At 42.5% G+C, this 17,245-nt stretch overlaps 1 protein-coding gene across 5 annotated transcripts in view; it reads right to left on the bottom strand.

Annotated features, from left to right (window-relative positions):
* MECOM (MDS1 and EVI1 complex locus) overlaps window positions 1-17,245 on the bottom strand; it is a 355,991-nt gene that overhangs the window by 194,785 nt on the left and 143,961 nt on the right. For all 5 annotated transcript variants that reach the window (XM_054166432.1, XM_054166435.1, XM_009902375.2 and 2 more), the window contains exon 2: window positions 4,268-4,617. In XM_054166432.1, coding sequence (XP_054022407.1) covers window positions 4,268-4,617 — 350 coding nt within the window. The remainder of the gene's footprint in view (window positions 1-4,267; window positions 4,618-17,245) is intronic.

The raw sequence follows: 17,245 nt of genomic DNA, 5'->3' as shown, positions 1-17,245 counted from the left end.
CTCAAGCATACTCTACCAGGTCCAAAAAGTTTTTCAGCCTCACTACCATAACAGGAAAATACACTCTGCTCTCTAAACAGATTATAGCCTGCTTTGTAAAGCTCTCAAATATTTTTTTTTAACCTTTCTGTCATTTGATTTATTAGAGTTTATTGCTCCCGGTTCTGACTTCCTAGTAAAGAAATACAAGTTTAGGATAAAAAGAGCTGTGAAGAGATTGTTGCTATGACTGAGACTTTGAGTTTGCTACAGGAGTCAGAGACTTGAATTTGAATATTTGAGGAAGTCTGGAAGAAGCGGCTCCAAGATAGGTGCACGTGCTGTGGTGACCTATTCAAAGGCTTCCTTTGAAATACTCTCCCGGGTTGTTTTTCAGAGCAGGGCATGAACCATGATGAAATCACTAAACTTGCATTCCCTTGTTTGTGTTGTTTTGGGTGTTGTGGGGTTTTTTTAAATAAAAAAATTACTGCCATCCCTTAAAAGCTTGTTTGCTTTGTTGATTAAGCAGCAGTCAGTTTTTCCTTTTCAAACAACCACTGAGCAAGAGCCTCCCAACCCCCTAGGATATTCAGGCTGCTGGCAAATACTAAAACCTTGGTGACAAACTGCAAAAAAGCTCGACCTTTCCCCTTGTCCGGTGACCCCCTCTTCGATTTGTACTTTAGCTAACCAATACCTGATTAGATAATGCTCAGCTCTAGACCCACAAAATGAGATAAAGTTCAGATTTATGGCTTCTCATTTAAACTGGTCTACAGCACTCTAATCAAGAACCAAGCACAACTATATCACAACAAATTCTCTTTGTCCCAGCATGTGTTTTATGGCTGAAGTATGTAAGTAGACAACAATGGACATTGTTTTCTTGGATTTGCTCCGACAAAACCCTGTGCCGATGTCATAGGGAGTCTTGCTATAGGGGAAGGTAGGAACAGGCCCCATGAAATTCCTCAGCCTTCTGCAGCAAATTTTTCTTTATTATCAACTGCCTGGTTGAAAAAAAAATTAACTGCAGCAGTTCCTCCAGCTTACACTTCTCTCCTGACCACTACAGACAGCAGTTCCTCCAGCTTACACTTCTCTCCTGACCACTACAGACAGCAGTTCCTCCAGCTTACACTTCTCTCCTGACCACTACAGGCTAATCCTAGTATCAACTCAGATGAATGTCAGTAACAAAAACTGGAAGTTGGAAGTATCCCACAGCTGGAAATACCCCAAACTATGACAACCTTTTCAAGGGAATAAAAATGTCCTTTCTAAAAAATGTAGTTACAGTCCACATCTGTGTGTAGCTGTGTGTAAACTCTTCCCTGCAATCTGCACATGGGGTTTTGGGTTGAAATGTTCTAGGTGGAGACCTTTAGCTACCTATCAGTCTTAAACAATGGCAAAAAAAGGAGCAAATTCAGTAACATATTAAGCTTCAGAAGACAGCTGAAGATGACATTCAGCTGTCCTTCCAAATATATTTCATGTTTATGCTGATTGGTTTCTTGGAAAGAGATTCTTCCTTCATCGTATTTGAAAGTCAGACACCATTGTACATTCAGTGTTTCACCTTGAACCCAGAAAAACACAGATAAAATGGAAAGACTATTTTTTCCCCAATAACTTCATCATCCTTTCTGCATTCAAGATAATTAAAACAGCACAGAAGTACTAACAATGTTGCAACCCCACTATGTATTTCTCTGAGCAATTCACATGTGAGGGGAAGAAATGAGTAAGATGGACACAGTGAAATGCTTTCTTTGGCCTGTGGGAACAGTAAGCAGATGGAGACACCTCACCTTTTGAAGCCACCAGAAAGAGCTGGCTTCTACAGCACCATGAACTGCTCTAGGAATTACATATAATCAAACATAAGAGAATATTGTGGCAGCATCTACACTGGCACAATTCACAGAGCAAACTCATATCATCAAGGGAAGAATGAGTTTTAAACCCTCATCTACAACAAAGGCACTGAAATCCACAGTCAGCTCCATACAGAAACTTTGATCCCATCCTTCCACTGTTTAAAATATGATAACAAGATTTTCTCTTGATAATCAGCAACAGCAGGCTGAATGTCTCCATTTGTTAACTGACTTATTGGCACCTGGCAGGACAAATGCCCTGTTTCACAAAAGTGTCCATTCGGGCAGGGAAGAAAACCAAACAAGCACAACCAAAAAGTTAGAATTCCAAAGACCACGCTTAAACCTCACTGAATGATACCTTTCCTTCACCAGCCATGATTCCTTAGTCATTGGCTGAGCCCACACACCAGTAACACCTTCTTTCTCCCTTTTTTATCCCAAGGCACAAGTCCAAGGAATTGGTGGTTTCCAGAGCACTGTGATGATAAACATCTGGGCTGGGATGGGCACTGGCAAGGTCTCCTCCAGCATTACCAGGTCCCCCACACACCTTTCACTACATGCCATTTTACTCATTGTGTAAACCCTAGTAACCAGCATTTCTTTGTCTCCCTTTAATTACAACAAATGTACTTAACCCACTTGTTGTTGGAAAAATACTCTGTTTCAAGCTCCCCTGAGCACTGCAGAGCACTTCTAGAAGAGTGGCCAGACTGCAGAGGGACCTGACTGTTGATTTTGTGTGATTTCACTCCAGCACTTCAATAGCTTGTCCCCAGCTGTCCCAAATACATAACACTTCAAATGGCGCAAGTCCTGCAGGTTGGAAAGGATTCAGTCTGCCACAGCTGTGCTTCCAGCACTATCAATATGTGTATTTCTTAGCTGGATTCCATAGACCCCCAGAATTCTAAATATTTTAAGGAAAAACGTTAGTCTAATATTGCAGTGTACTGTCAGTATCTAAGGATGTGAAAATCAAGATGGTTTCCCTGTGTTTTAGAAGGCTGTCCTGCACTACACCGTTTGAGGATCCAGTCTAAAATACACTCATTTTGGGATATGTTAAACCTGTAAGTACAGCCATATCTTGGTGGGTTTGCTCCAGTTTCTGTTATCAATATCTGTGTTTAATTGTGGTGTGGTTAAAGGTCAGATTTTATGGTTTCCTGGTGCCTTTTTCAAATAATACAGATTTCTCACCAACAATTATATTGCACCAGGATCTGCTAACTCAATAGAGTGCTGCCAAGTCTATAATTTCTCCTGACACTATCCTGTCATATTGTCACTCTGACAAGAGTTTAAACAACTGGATGGAAAGTTTGGAATGAACTCACTGAGTACTTGTGGGCAGTTCAAAGCAAATCAAACCTCAATTTTCCAACATATCCAGAAGGCTCTGCTCCATAGAAAAACTCCATTTTTCCTGGGAAAATGAACCTCCCATCTCTCCAGAGGTCAGCCATGCCCCTGGAGAGCTGTGCAAACTCTGCACTTCTCCCCTTATCAGAAACCAAAGGAAACGTGCAGATGGAAAGCTGAGATTGTGCTCTGTTTCTGCAGCACATTGTTAACGCTGTGAATAAAAATCACACAAGAACATTTATTACACCATAACGCAACTGGCAGCAGTCTCAGCCAACTCCATCCTGCTGTCACAGCCAGGAGAACACGTTGCCCCCAAAGGCAGGGAAAGCAAGACACAATCACTGTGGTCACCAAAGGGGCCTTGAACTCCTTCAGGAAAAGCAACGATTCTTAGAGCATCTGCAGAAGTAACGTGAGCCACATCACCCCAACAACTGCTAGGTTTGACACCAGCATCCAAACACATTACATCCAAGCACAAATGAAAGGCAAAATTCCTCTTAAGTCAAATACAAGCAGGATGAAAACCCTAAATTTTGACATCCCTAAGTAGCACAAGGTTCTGCAGCAGCAATTTTAGACACACAATACGAGATTTTAGGGCTATTCTAATCACTGTTGACAGAAAGTGGCAAGTCACAACCTTGAAAGAGGCAGCCGGTTCCTTTTCAGATAGTGCAGTTCCATTTGCAAATCCCTAACCTGCAGCCCTACTGCAGGACTGTCCAAGAGCAGACTAAAAATGGTACAGAAACGTTCCAATCACACAACTTCCTCCTCTCTTTTCCCTGAAAGAGGCATCACCTGCCAATATCCACCCAGACAGATTTCATGCATGAAAAGCAACAATAATTCCTGCCTTTTCTCCCCCCCTTTTTAATTTACACTTGTTTCCATCCAGAAAGCCATCTTCGTGCACGCAAATAACTCTTGGCTGCTGCAGGATAGGAGTCAACTTCTGCAAACACTCCTGTGTTTATAGACACACAAGAGATTTCAATGGGCTGAAAGAATGTACAGTGTCTTACCTCCCAACCGTAACTGGGATCTTTGAGGTGTGGCCGCTGCTCTCCGACAAAAGGGCCAAATTTTTCCCCTGCTTCAATCTTCCTTTTGGTCCATATCCCTAATCCTGCCCCAGGAACGTTGGATTCTCGGAGCTCAAAGTCTGAAGGAATGGGAATGTCATCAGGAATGTATATTGGAGCCTTGTAAGGAGAGCTCTCTTTTGGTGTGAAAGCTTCGCTGGAGGTTGCTGGAGAAGACGGCTCTTGAATGCTGATGGATGTTGGACACTGGACATTTGCAGCCTCTCCATCAGCTTCTGGCGCTTCCTCCAAAGGAAGTTCGGGAAAGCTTTCATACAAACATTCATCACCTGGAAAATAAAGCCAAACAGAAGGATTTGAAATACCCTGATGTGTTTTTGCATATGAAACCTTTCTAGCCAGCAGATGTGATGGAAAGGACAGTTTGGAGGGTGGGCAGCACCTTCAATCACAAAACCTGCAGCAGAGCCTCACCCTGGAAAAGGCTGAGCCTTTTCCCTATTGTAGGCCCGGGGGTAAACAGTGTTTCTCAGTATTCCTGACATCAAAAGTGGTTTACATCATTGGACACAAGCAAAGGAATTACATACAGATGTATATGCAGGCACACCCTATTGTCCAATCTGGTGGGGATATAGTGCTTTGCGGTGCACACTCTTTGAAATTACAACTGAAAGCCTGCATTATACCTTGCAACTGAAATCTAAGTGAAGTGAAAAGCAGGACGGCTTTACTGGTCTTTCAGAGAGACAGATTGAACCTAAAGTAGCCAAAATTAAGTTTGATGGCCTCCAATTAGCCTTTGGAGGAAAAGATCCAGCCTACCACACAACCCTTGGCAAGAGCTTCAGGTGATGTAAATCAGCATCTTACCATTGACCTCCAAGAAACGCAATGGTCTAAAATAAGTTCAGGATCCAAACAGCACCTTATAGAGAACATGAACCTTCTCCTCTTACAGTTGAAAAACAAAACAAAAACAAAACAACCCACAACAACCAAAAAAGAAAACACCAACCCTGGGGTAGATCCAAAACACATTGGAAAAAACCTTCATCTCTGGGGCTAAGCCAGCAAACAAAAGGACAGAAAGGAAGAAAAAAAAAAGGCAGGAAAACTCAGTATTTTTGACTGCTCCAAATGCAGGGCTGATTGTAAATTCCTTTTAGTCAAAAAAAAAAACACCCCAACCCTCTGAGTGACTTCAGCACAGGCTTCAGCTGCACCAGCAGCATTACTCAAGTCAATAATACATGCAAAAGGAGTGAAGAGAGAAACCAACCAAAAAACTTCTTAATTATTTACATTAATTTAACTTTATGACTGTTACTGTAGCTTTCCTGTGGACCAAAACTCATTCCACTTAATTCTAACCTAAACTGAGGGCAGGAATACTATCCTCCAAGGAATGAAGTTAAGAGAGGGGGTATTTAAGATCTGAGCATGAAGATATTTGCATAATATGGTTGGCCCAGAAATTCAAGTGTTACGCTGGGCTTGGCGTTCAGAATGAGTCCGTTTCAGTGGAGAAACAGGAAACTTTAAAATGCTCTTTCAATTTCTTGCTCATTTAAGAAACTATCCATGGTAGATTAGCACCGTATGCCTTTTCCACTGGAAACTGGTCATAGCCCATTATCTCCCACATCTTTGTTACATATTATCTCACAGTTTTATATCTGTACTTTCATGCTTCTGGTCCTGCCTAAGACAAACACTGGGACATAACAAATCATTTGAATAGATTGCTGCCATCACATGACTGGCAAACTGGATTCTTCATCTGTGAGCAATTTATTCACAGCCATGAACTGTTTTTCTTTCTTTTATGTGGCACTGGCTATGACCTCACACATGTCACAAGAAAGTTCAGCTACCCATTCCCTTGGCCTCTGGTTTGGCAGACTCTCCCTGCACTTTAAGAATTGAACCCAATATTGATTACTTTGCCACTTTTCTAATATCCAGCACTCTAAGAAGTAGAAAATCTTGACTGACTCTAGCATTTAGCTGAGAAGGATTTTTCCACCACTTGTGCTTCAGAAATTCTGTCTGTCATAGCTCAGTGGTGCCAAGTTTGGCAAAGATGCCTAAGGGCTCATGAAAGCATTGGTGCAGAGAGCTTGCTCTGTGCCTGGCACCTATGTTTAGCTCACGGCTGTACCTACCCACCCACAGCAAAACTCAGCCTGGAAAGATGACATAAGAAGAGTAGAGACACAGCTCCACCTGGATGCCATCACTCACTTTGCCCTGCACTGAGACAACCATATGAGCAGCCCTCTCTGTTACATCATGGTACTGGTCCTGTCTCCAAATAGGGTTTGCTCCACCATGGTGGGTTGGGTGAGAGAGCTTGGTCCACACCTCCTGAGCATCCCCAAAACTCCAATATGCTCCCTGACTTCACGGGTTGGCAGTAATGTTGCATCCACCCAAAGCAGGCTCACTCCCCTTCAGACATCTTCTCCCATCTGTTTAGATTACAGTCCTGCCTAAAAGACTTCAGCTGTTTTTGAAACAAGGGGGGAGAACCAACAACCCATGTATACACATGGGGTGCAGGAAGAAAAATCACACAAGGAAAGTGATCTGGATGATGATAAGCACATGGCTCACTAGAAAAAGAGGGGGGTTAAAAATTTCAGGCATCTAAATCCTACTGATTTTCCATGACAGCTGGGTGCCTGACACTCAAGCTCCTTAAAAAAACCCATCTCACACAGTCACTTCTGTTGTCCCCCCATCCTACTAAGCAGTGCCTCACAAAAACAAGTGCCCACAGCTATGCTTGACTCTCCTCCACCAAACAACGAAGCAGCTCAGCCAAATCTTTGAAGTCACAGCAAGCAATAATCTACTCTGTGCCTATCCTCAAAGGATCACCTTCCTCAGCCCCACTTGCCAGCAGTGCCTGCTCATGAGCTGGGACAGGCTGAGCCTTAAACATTCAGCAAGCACAACTTTACAGATGTTTCCTCTCCCCGAGGGACAGTCCAGTTTAATTTCTCTCTTGCAGACTCAAAGGCCTTGGTTATACTTATCTCAGTCATTCTGGCTAAGCTTGTTTTTAGCCATATAGGGTCAAACCTGCAGCTGATAAATTGGCCTCTGGAAGCCTGGCAGAGAGACAAGTCCGTTTGCTGGGTCTATTGTGCCTCCTTTGATTTCCAGCAGCCACACCCAATGTCGTCGTTAAACACGGGCTTTCAGTTTGAAAGCTCTGGAAAGTATAATATGCCTATATGCCCCACAGCCCTAACAGTGTGGGTAAAAGGCATTACTGAAATAGTATTCTGCCTGAAATAGCAGAATTACAACTGACCAAGAGACGGGGAGACCATTACAACATATTTGTGAAGTTAAGAAGGAACTATATTAAAAATCAATACACACGAAGCAAGGATCTGGTCTTCATTTTCACACGATGCAGGACTACTCCCCTTAAAATTTACACCCATATGGATCAAGAAGGCCTTCTGCAAAACTCCAAGACATTGACTGATAGAAAGATCTCTATAAGGTTGGAATTAGACCTAAGGAATGTGCTGCTAAGTGCTCATTTTCCCTGTGAACTGCAAATCATTTGCGTGGATAGCGTTGCAGTTTTGAAAATCAAGATGGCTTCTTTTAAGTCCAATAATTATCCCCACTAGAAGTGGGATGAAACAAAAAAATGAGGCCCCTGATAAGGGAACAGATGAGATCAGGTAATGTGGAAGCTTAGACATTAGCCTCCATAAAATTCTTCACCACTACATTACAATAAAAACATGAGCAAGCTTCAAAGGAAACCCAGGAGTAAAGGTTAATTGCTACTAAAAGACCAGGGTGGACACCTGCGCTGGCACATTTGACACAACCTTGCACGCCAGCAGGAAAGAGTCCACGTGGCTTCAGGCTGGAGATGTGCCTGATGAGGACGGGAGAGCAACATGCCAAAGCTACCACAGCAACTCCAGGACCTGAGGTCATTTTGAGAATGAGAGAGCTTCTGTGTATGGCTGGGAGGTGGAGAGGACTTCCTTCCATTTAGATGTTTCATAGCGCTCAGCACACTCTTCCTTTCCAAGAGCAATTAGGTAGGAGGCACTAACGACTGAGGGAAGCAGGGGCTGCTGAACACAACGCAAAACGCTTTCCACTGGCACAACCGCTAGGTAGGCAAAGGCACGCTGGTTTCAAACACACTGGGCCACACATTCAGCAGAACTGTGCCTTTCTGCAGCTGAAATACCACACAACAGCACCTCCTGTCACAGGCACACACTCGCCATATCAGCATTTCAGGGTGGTCTTCACCTCAAGGTTCACACAGGGTCCTCCAAGGATCAAGGCTGCATCCAGATCTCCAGATCCAAAGCCACCACTAACAAACAGAAACGCATCCATACAATCTATTCTTCCTTTCTTCAGGCAATTTGTGCCTGAGGATATACATTTCCAAAGCAACTATTGACTGATAAACCCTCTAGCACATAAATCTGATTCTCTGTACTTGGGGTCATGCATGTGGCCACCAGTGACTTAATCATAAGCTGGATGGCTGATTGTTCCAGGCTGGAAGCAAAAGCATCTAGAGAGCCTACTTCAGAAGTGTTTCTAATGCCATCATCTTCCAAGCAGGATAAGTAAGAGCCGAGATAAATGTGGAAGTGGCTCTTTGCAGTGAGAAGATACACACAGATTCATGCCTGCAAAGGTGAAAAAGATGACCCCTAGCCCTGAAGACTAGACACAAAGAGGACTTGGCTGTATTCACTGGGAGAACTCCAGTGGAAGTTGGAATTTTTTGAGCTCTGCTAGTTCTGTTGACCATGCCTGATAGGAGGCAAGGACACGAGTTGAGGGTTTTGGGGGAGCACAATAGGATCAAGTGAATTAGTCTCTCTTGCATAAGGTGAGGGTGGATCTGAATGTAGCACCAAGCCCTGAATCAAATCCTTGGAAAATACATTTGTATTTGTTTGACCCAGCATTTCTATTCAGTGCTGAAGAAACCAGTGCAGAAGAAACCAGTGCAGAGCATTTGCAAGGATATCTGTAAAGGAGGCAGGCATTTCCTGTTGCATACAAATGGGGCACCTTTATCTGCATTTCTGTTTGAACATGTATTAAAAAAAAAAACCCACCCACAACTGTTCCAGGCAGGGACTGATTGATTACAAAATATATCCACATTGGTCTAGAACACAGGAGGTCAGGAAAAGCAGAAAATTAAGAGAAGAAAACCTATTTGCTTCCAAAGGAGCATAAAGCCAGCAGTGACCCAAATGGAGCCACCTGACAGTCCCACAATGGGTAGACATGGCACAGGGGGCACTTTTACATCCTCTAGAGAAGGAGCAGAGAAGGATCTTCAGCTTGAGAAACATGCAGAGGCTAGGTTACTATCTCTAGGCACAGAAGGGACTCTAGCCAAGAGCTGCATTACTCTAACTTGAGCATTTTATCAGTTAACGTACCTGAAACTGGTTTTTGCCACTCCCTATTCACAGACCTGTTCTGTGGAACTGGACCTAACCTTGACTATTTATTATTATTATTTGTATTGTAACACAGTCTGGGGGCCCCTGGCAGGACCCCATTGTGCAAAAGCATCAGACAGGCCTAATTAAATAAGATTAGATTCCAAACAGAATAGAGCTAGTAATTCCCTGCTAGGTAAAGATTGTAAAGCAGGGGAGAGAAAAACCGGCTTACAACTAGAAAGTTGGGTTGTACAACAAAAGTGATTACAAGCAAGTTTAAAGATAAACACAGCACTTAAAGCACTTCTGAATCATTACTGCAGTAACTAAGGGAAAATGCTTTCACACACATTAGCCTTCAAATGTGTGGGTATGTTGTGTACTTGTATCACTTGACCTTAACACAAACATGAGAAAACCAAAGTCATCTGAAAAGGTCCAGCCCTGCAAACCACACTTGTGGACCACGTAACAAGAGCAAGGGGAACCAAAGCACCCGTGCTGTGGCCCCAAAAGCCAGATTCTGATTTCTCTTACACAATGCTTAAATCCAAAGTAATTACTTTAGACTTCCACCGAGGAATAAATGAGCTCAGTGTCTGTCCTGAAGTTAGCCAAAGTCGCTCGAATTTCTTCAGATTGACACTAATGTAACAAAATGAGAAGGAAATGTGGTGCCCAGATTTCAACTTTCCCCTCGTGCTCGTGACACTGCAGATTGCAGAGGGCATTCGCACAGCATGCTCAGCAAAGCCTCCCAGCGCTGAGCAAACCCTTCTGCAGCGCCGGCAGAAGAGGGAGTTGTAGGAAAAGCTGCGCAGACAAAGGCAGGAGGAAAAAAAGGCAACCGTGGGCAGCCTGAGCGCAGAGCGCCTTGGGGCTGAAGTGCAGAAACCACCAACTTCTTACACTGCTGCTCTGGGAGCTGCAGCATCCACGTGAAATGAGAAGGGAGCTCAACCTGTGCAAAGAGCTTAGGGCTGCCAGTAGCGTCTGTCTGTGCCTCATGGCAAGATGTACATCCTTTAAAACAGTGTGGATAACAGACAATGAAAATTAAAACCTTCCTTGCATAGGAAGCAGCTTTTGCTTCTTATATTATTGTGTCTGCAATTTAAAATAAAATAATAAAGACTAGAAAAAACTGAAACAAGAGGTTCATCGTGAGAGCAGAAGGGAGCTTCTGATTGCAGGATGAGCACCAAGCACTAAGAGCTTGGGCAAAATCTGTCTACAGGCAAGTGAAAAGCAGAGTTACAGATACTCATCAGGCCTTTGACAGAGGATAATTTCAGCATTGCCAAGTGTTGGTACTAGACCAGGACAGTCATAATACAGTAACTGTGTGGAGACCTACCCAAGTCTCTGGCAATTCTCACTATCAGCCCCTACAATAACTAGTAGCGTTTGGTGCTCTGTCTAGTGTCAGTTGTGTCTAATTGAGTAACACAGTCAAAAGCATCTGACGTGGACCAGACGCTGGCTTTTAATTAGGGTCCAGCACTGAGAGACTACAGGTCAAATTCTACTTTCATTTCCACAGGAGCTGCTCTCCTTGATGTCAGGGGAAGCTGCACCTGCATAACTGAAAAGCAAAATTTAGCTGCTTATCTTCCTCTGCACTTTCCATATAAATGACTGCATTACACACAGCAACAAAGCATTATAAATGTTGGCTGGCACACACTGAATTTATTTACAAGTTAAGTCTAATTTTATTTATAGTTCCAGTACAATCATCTCTGGTAGAAATATTTATGTTATCTGTGCTTCTGGTCTGTTAGAGCCTACTGCAATCATAAACACCACTGAAAAATTATTCGCAGTTAGAAGGGTTTAAACTACCCATTATATCACTAGCTAGTGCCAATAAACTTTGGTGCTGGTTGATAAAGTTTCCTCAATAGAATAAATATATATTTGACTTTCAAAATCTTTTCTGGGTTACAGAAAGTGAGGGGCAGGAGAAGGGAGAAATGCCAGGTGTAGGGTTTGGTATACAGAGGGGTGGAGCTGCAGCTAGCAAGGAGGTTGTAGAGTTCCACACTGGTTGGGAGGAACTCAAAGAATGCTGAAACTAACTAATTGCTCATATTTTGATCTAAGTAAAATTTTTCAGCTGTGTAAAGCTGCAGCAGCTAACACATACTCAGTAGTGTCCTTTGTGACTCTCTCTATGGAGTGGACCCAAGTGATAAAGAAAAGAAAAAAGTCTGCCTTGAAATTTTGAGTTCTGAATACTGATCACTGCTAAAGGAGGAAAATGGATTCAAGGGACCAGCTTTTGTTCACTGTTTGATTACCATCACGGTAAACATGACATATATTCTCACACTGACGTGGCATGAGAAGCCAGCATGCTTGGGAGAGAGATAGGGACAGGAAGGTTAAATGTGAATTAGTGAGATCAGCCACCGAGACACAGAAAATACCAACCAGGAACAAAACATAACTAATTTTCTATCAGCTGGGGTAAGACACAAAAGGTAACACGCATTAACAGGCCCTGACACCTTGGAAAACATTTGTGCAAAAGAACATGTTTAAATCAAAACAATTACTTGGACCTAGAGTATTGTAATCAATGCAAATGAAACTTTATCTCAACGTAATGAATCAGTATAAGTGAACTTCTTTTTGCTCATTAGTAGACCTTCACTGTTTTAAGCTGAGATGTGTCACAAAGTAGCACTGGAAATCACATGCCTCTTTCCAACAGAAAGTGGTAATAAAAGATGACTATTCCACCAAATTATAATGAAGACAGATAACAGAGTGAATTATAAAACAAAGGTTATAGCTAGAGACTGAGCCTTGGAGAGGTAATGACTTTTAATTGGATTGAGTTTATCATATTTTCAGAGGTACGGCACAAGCAGAAGAAAGGATTAGAATTATTTCCACATTTCGTTATTTGGCATAATGAGAAAACAGAGGGAGGTCCACATCCCTGATGTGCTTGGTAAGCCACAGGAGATGTTGAACATGTCAGTATCTGGGAGAGTATGGTCCTGAGACACAAATGCGTTTGCTGCCTTATAATGCAGCAAAGTATAATCACTTAAAAGGAAGGAAAAAAACCCACACAAACCCACACAGATGGGGGGAAAAAGAGCCAGGTCATGAAGTTTTGTTTCAAGAGCATGTTAGGAATAAAAGGGAATTTAACCCCTTCCTGCACTAATGTAGAAACACCCAGACACCTGCTTTGGGAAGCTGAGAAATCCTCATTCTAGACACCAATAAGTTGAAAAAAGAATTCATGAAGGCTTGGCCACCCCATCACATCTCTCATAGCAAAAATGTTCTGAATCCCAAAGGGATGTCCTGCCTGCACATCCCTTGGGAAGAACAAAGGGACATGGACAAGTGGGGAGAGGCAGCTGAGGATGAATGAGCAAGAGGTGAGGGATTATCAGAAATGGTCTAGTGAACATGACAAGGTACCAATGATGTACCCATTCATTTCAGGGAGTGCTGGAGTTTTGGGAAGTTGCCTCTGGAAACCAAGCTGCCTTAGAGCAGAGACAGACAGCTTTGTACCAGCAGCCATTCAGCTTTTTAATTATGCAATTACAGAGAGTCTTAATTATATTTGAGTGACACTGTAATACACTGCAGTTAAGTCCTTGAAACACTAATAGAAATACTCCTAACAAATACACTAATCAGGAAAAGGATCAAATAATTAATCCTACAATACTGTCCACTTCAAAAAGTCAAGGTCTGGCAAGACTGGTTTCCAGCATTTGTTTCCGAGGAGATACAAGGCCACAATTTTTCCTGCAAGTGACTTCTCAGCAGCATGTGCTGTAGTTATGTCTCCACAAGGTCACCCAGTAACAAGCAAGGCATACTTAGCTAATTGGAAAATCATGAATCTTAAGAGCAACTATACTTCATGCTGCATGCATGGATGTATTCAGCATCTGTAGGGCATCACTATGTGTTACTAACAGGTTGGATATAAAAGTAATTTCTTTTTATTTATTTTTTTTTAACCAAAACAAGCTCAGACAACCCAGCAAAGCCCTTTGGGACAGCTTGATTTCATTATAGGGAAGAACCTTTTTTTTTTTTAATCCTGTGTGACAGCACTGTTTTGGGTGGGATTATTCCAAGATGTGGATGACAATTTGTTCCCATTTGTCTCCATGAAGTCGAGATCCTTGGCATGCTTTGACAAGCGCTTCTCATCAGTATCTCACTCATCACAACACACACATGTTTTCAGACTGCAAGAATCTTTGATTCATTTTCTTCCAGGAATAAAACAAAACCAACAAAACCCACACAAGCATTTTGATCTACTTCTCTCCATTGATCCCACTTTCTTTGCTCCAGCCACTGACCTTTCCCTCCAGACACTTCTACATTTTGTTCTGACAAACCAAATTCTACCTGTCCCACCTATGCATTTTAGATATGCACTTATTAGTTACAGAATCACAGAATGTTAGAGGTTGGAAGGGACCATCAGAGATCAAGTCCAAAAGCAGCATGCAGAAGATCATATTATGAGGACACTGTGTAGAGTGGTGACAGCCAATGTGCCTTTACTGAGGGCAAATAATGCCAGACAAATTTAGTAACTTCCTATATGACTGGGTTACAACATCAGCAGATGAGGGAAGAGCAACCAATGTCATCTACCTGGTCTGGTGCAAAGTGTCTTTTAAGATCAATATTTGTGATCAATAAAATACATTTGTTTCCTGACACGTTTCAAAAGGCAGGTCTGTCCCAGACTTGGGATTTGTGGATTACCTTAAAGCCAGTGGGGCTTTAGCCAGTGACTTTAATGCAGTGATCATTTCAGTGGTGATGCAGATATGAAGTGCTTGTGAAACCAACAGCATTTATTGCAGGCATCCAAACACAGCTGGGACATCGGTACTTGCTGCGCTACAGCAAGCCCCAGAGTCCATGGCACTACGACTTTAAAAAAGGAAGAGATGCAAAAAGCAAACTACACTAGTTAAAGAGACTTGCAATTCTCTGTTGCCTTTCTAGGACAGTTTATTTTTTCTAGAGAGCGTGGCACACATGAGAGCGTGATGAGCTACAAGGATTTGTAACAGTTATTTTCTTTGGCTTTTGGATAAGAGGATGTGGGGAAACTCTAGGCTTTTTGCAACCAAACCACCCATACAGAAATAAATCAAGGGTTCAAACCCTTCCATCACCACAGTGTTCGAGCACTCCTTCAGCCCACCTGAAGGATGCTTCACTGCACCGCTGCCAGTGACCACAGCTCCCTCTCCATCCTCTACTACGAGAAGGTGTTTGACAACCGGGTACACCCTTCACATGTTCTTCACTCTTTAATTTCTTTCTCTTCCCCCTTTTCTCAGAAATCCTTCATTTTCTTTTCCACCTTGTTACAACCAAAAAAAAAATAATAAATAAATTACTTCATGGAAAGCCTTCAGAAAAGTTGTTTTAAAAGCTTAAATCCAAACCCCTAATACTATGGGAGTTTTGCTGAGCAATCATGAGACTAGTTTTAAAATGAAAAGTGTTAGGCAAATACAGGATGTTGTCACCTTTGTCACCTCTTTCCTGGAAAATTGTTCCTTGTGCAATTTAGAAACTCCTCCGAGAGTGTTTGTCTGGCTGTAATTACCTAGCACATCTCTGAAGGCTAAGCCCTCTGTAGGGCTCTGACTGCTTTGAGGTTTTCAGCACTACCTCAGAGCTTTCCACTCTCGCTTCTCTCCCTTGCTGGTGGTCCCCAGCTGACATCAGGACAACTATTTGCAACCTTTGCTACACCCTACCTTGCAGGCAGAGTAACACTTCACTCTGTCCTATTTGTTGGGAGGAAAATGAGCAAAATCAGTTACATCCATCTGATTTGCTGTTCTTGCAGGGAAAACTTTCCCCCTGCAGCCATCAGAGACCAGGAGCCTGACTGTAAATGATGCCCTCTTCTCATGGGTTTGGAATGGGCTGCCCAGGGAGGTGGTGGAGTCACCATCCCTGGAGGTGTTCAAGAGGGGATTGGACATGGCACTTGGTGCCATGGTCTAGTCATGAGGTCTGTGGTGACAGGTTGGACTCGATCTTTGAGGTCTCTTCCAACCTTAATGATACTGAGACTTCCATGAAAGCCAAAGCCTCACAGGCAGAGATCACAGAAACAGAGCCCATCAGGGAGGTTTTGAACAGCAAGGACCAGAAGGGTTTTTTTCCCCCCCCAAGAGTGACTAGTTTAGAAAAGATTGAAGATATTCCAGTGCACACAGGACTACAAGGAAAGACCTCCTGGGCTTCTGTCTCCCTGGTCCATCAAACCATAGAACCTTGCTTATGTTGGGAGCGAGTAGCTCTGATGCTGCCCACTCAGTTGCTTTTGCAGAAATATCCAGTAACAAATTCTCCCATTCCCTCCTGGGTTTCTCATTTCTTCCACAGGATCATATTATCTCATTTGCCTCAGATGAGCCCCATGGTGAATAGCTCATCTCTCCCCAGTGCTTTGAAGATGCAAAGTAGGACAGTATGGAAATGCTAAGTGTTCTCATAGCACCAGTAGCCTGCTGTAAGGCAGGAGGAGTGACAGTCCTTATTCTGATCACATCCCCCCTCCAAAATCAACAGTGACACCAGTGTGAAACCAGAACGAGACCCCTGCTGTGAAACAGTTAACATCAGTTAGATCTATTTTGACTTTAAAAAGAAAAAAGAAAAAAAAAGGGAAAGAAAAGAAAAGGAAAAAGAAAAAGAGTAGGACTACAGTTTATTTTACATGGCTTCCTGGTCAAAGCCTCAAATGTTTTGTAGCTATTTATTGATATGTATTAACTGTAAAGAAAGTTAACTGCTAATGTAATTTATTCCACTCTTTGTTCCATACACCTTGTATCGCTTTCTATGAAGCTGTTGATCTTGGAGAAGCAGAGGGGTCCTGGTGAGCTGCTAGCAGAGAGCAATAAATCAGCACTCTGAAAGCTTCTGGTTCATCCCCATAACTTGGAAGCAAATTTGAAAAATAATCTTCTTTTCAAACTGGCAATCTTCATGAGTTCTATTGTTTTCATGTGCAGGCTGATATATGACAGCTTAAATAAATACACAGCACTTAATGGAGCAAATTCAGCCCTGGTGTAATTGGATGCTGTGCATGGGCCCAGCTAGTGCTCCCCATCCCAAAGGATCACAAAGGATCCTACAAGCTCAAACTAACATTCTGTTGTTATACACTTTAATTATACTTACTATGTCACTATAGACTAATCTGTTATAAAGACTACTAAACTATATCTATTTATGTTTATGGACATGGATTTAAGTAGTGTTTATAATGCCAAGAATGTATATATACAACATGTATATGTAACAAAATATTATATATATACACAGAAAGACACATCCTAAACCATGGAAGTGATGGAGTCCTTGGGCAAGAATGGCTTGGAGAGTTAATTTTTGATGTGGAAAAATAAAAAAGAGCCAAGCAAGTGACTTTTCCTGACATTGTTCT

The sequence above is a fragment of the Dryobates pubescens genome, chromosome 13 (genome assembly GCF_014839835.1).
Source record: "Dryobates pubescens isolate bDryPub1 chromosome 13, bDryPub1.pri, whole genome shotgun sequence".
Classification (NCBI taxonomy): domain Eukaryota; kingdom Metazoa; phylum Chordata; class Aves; order Piciformes; family Picidae; genus Dryobates; species Dryobates pubescens.
The sequence above is the reverse complement of the archived record's forward strand: the minus strand, read 5'-3'. Positions and strand labels throughout refer to the sequence as shown.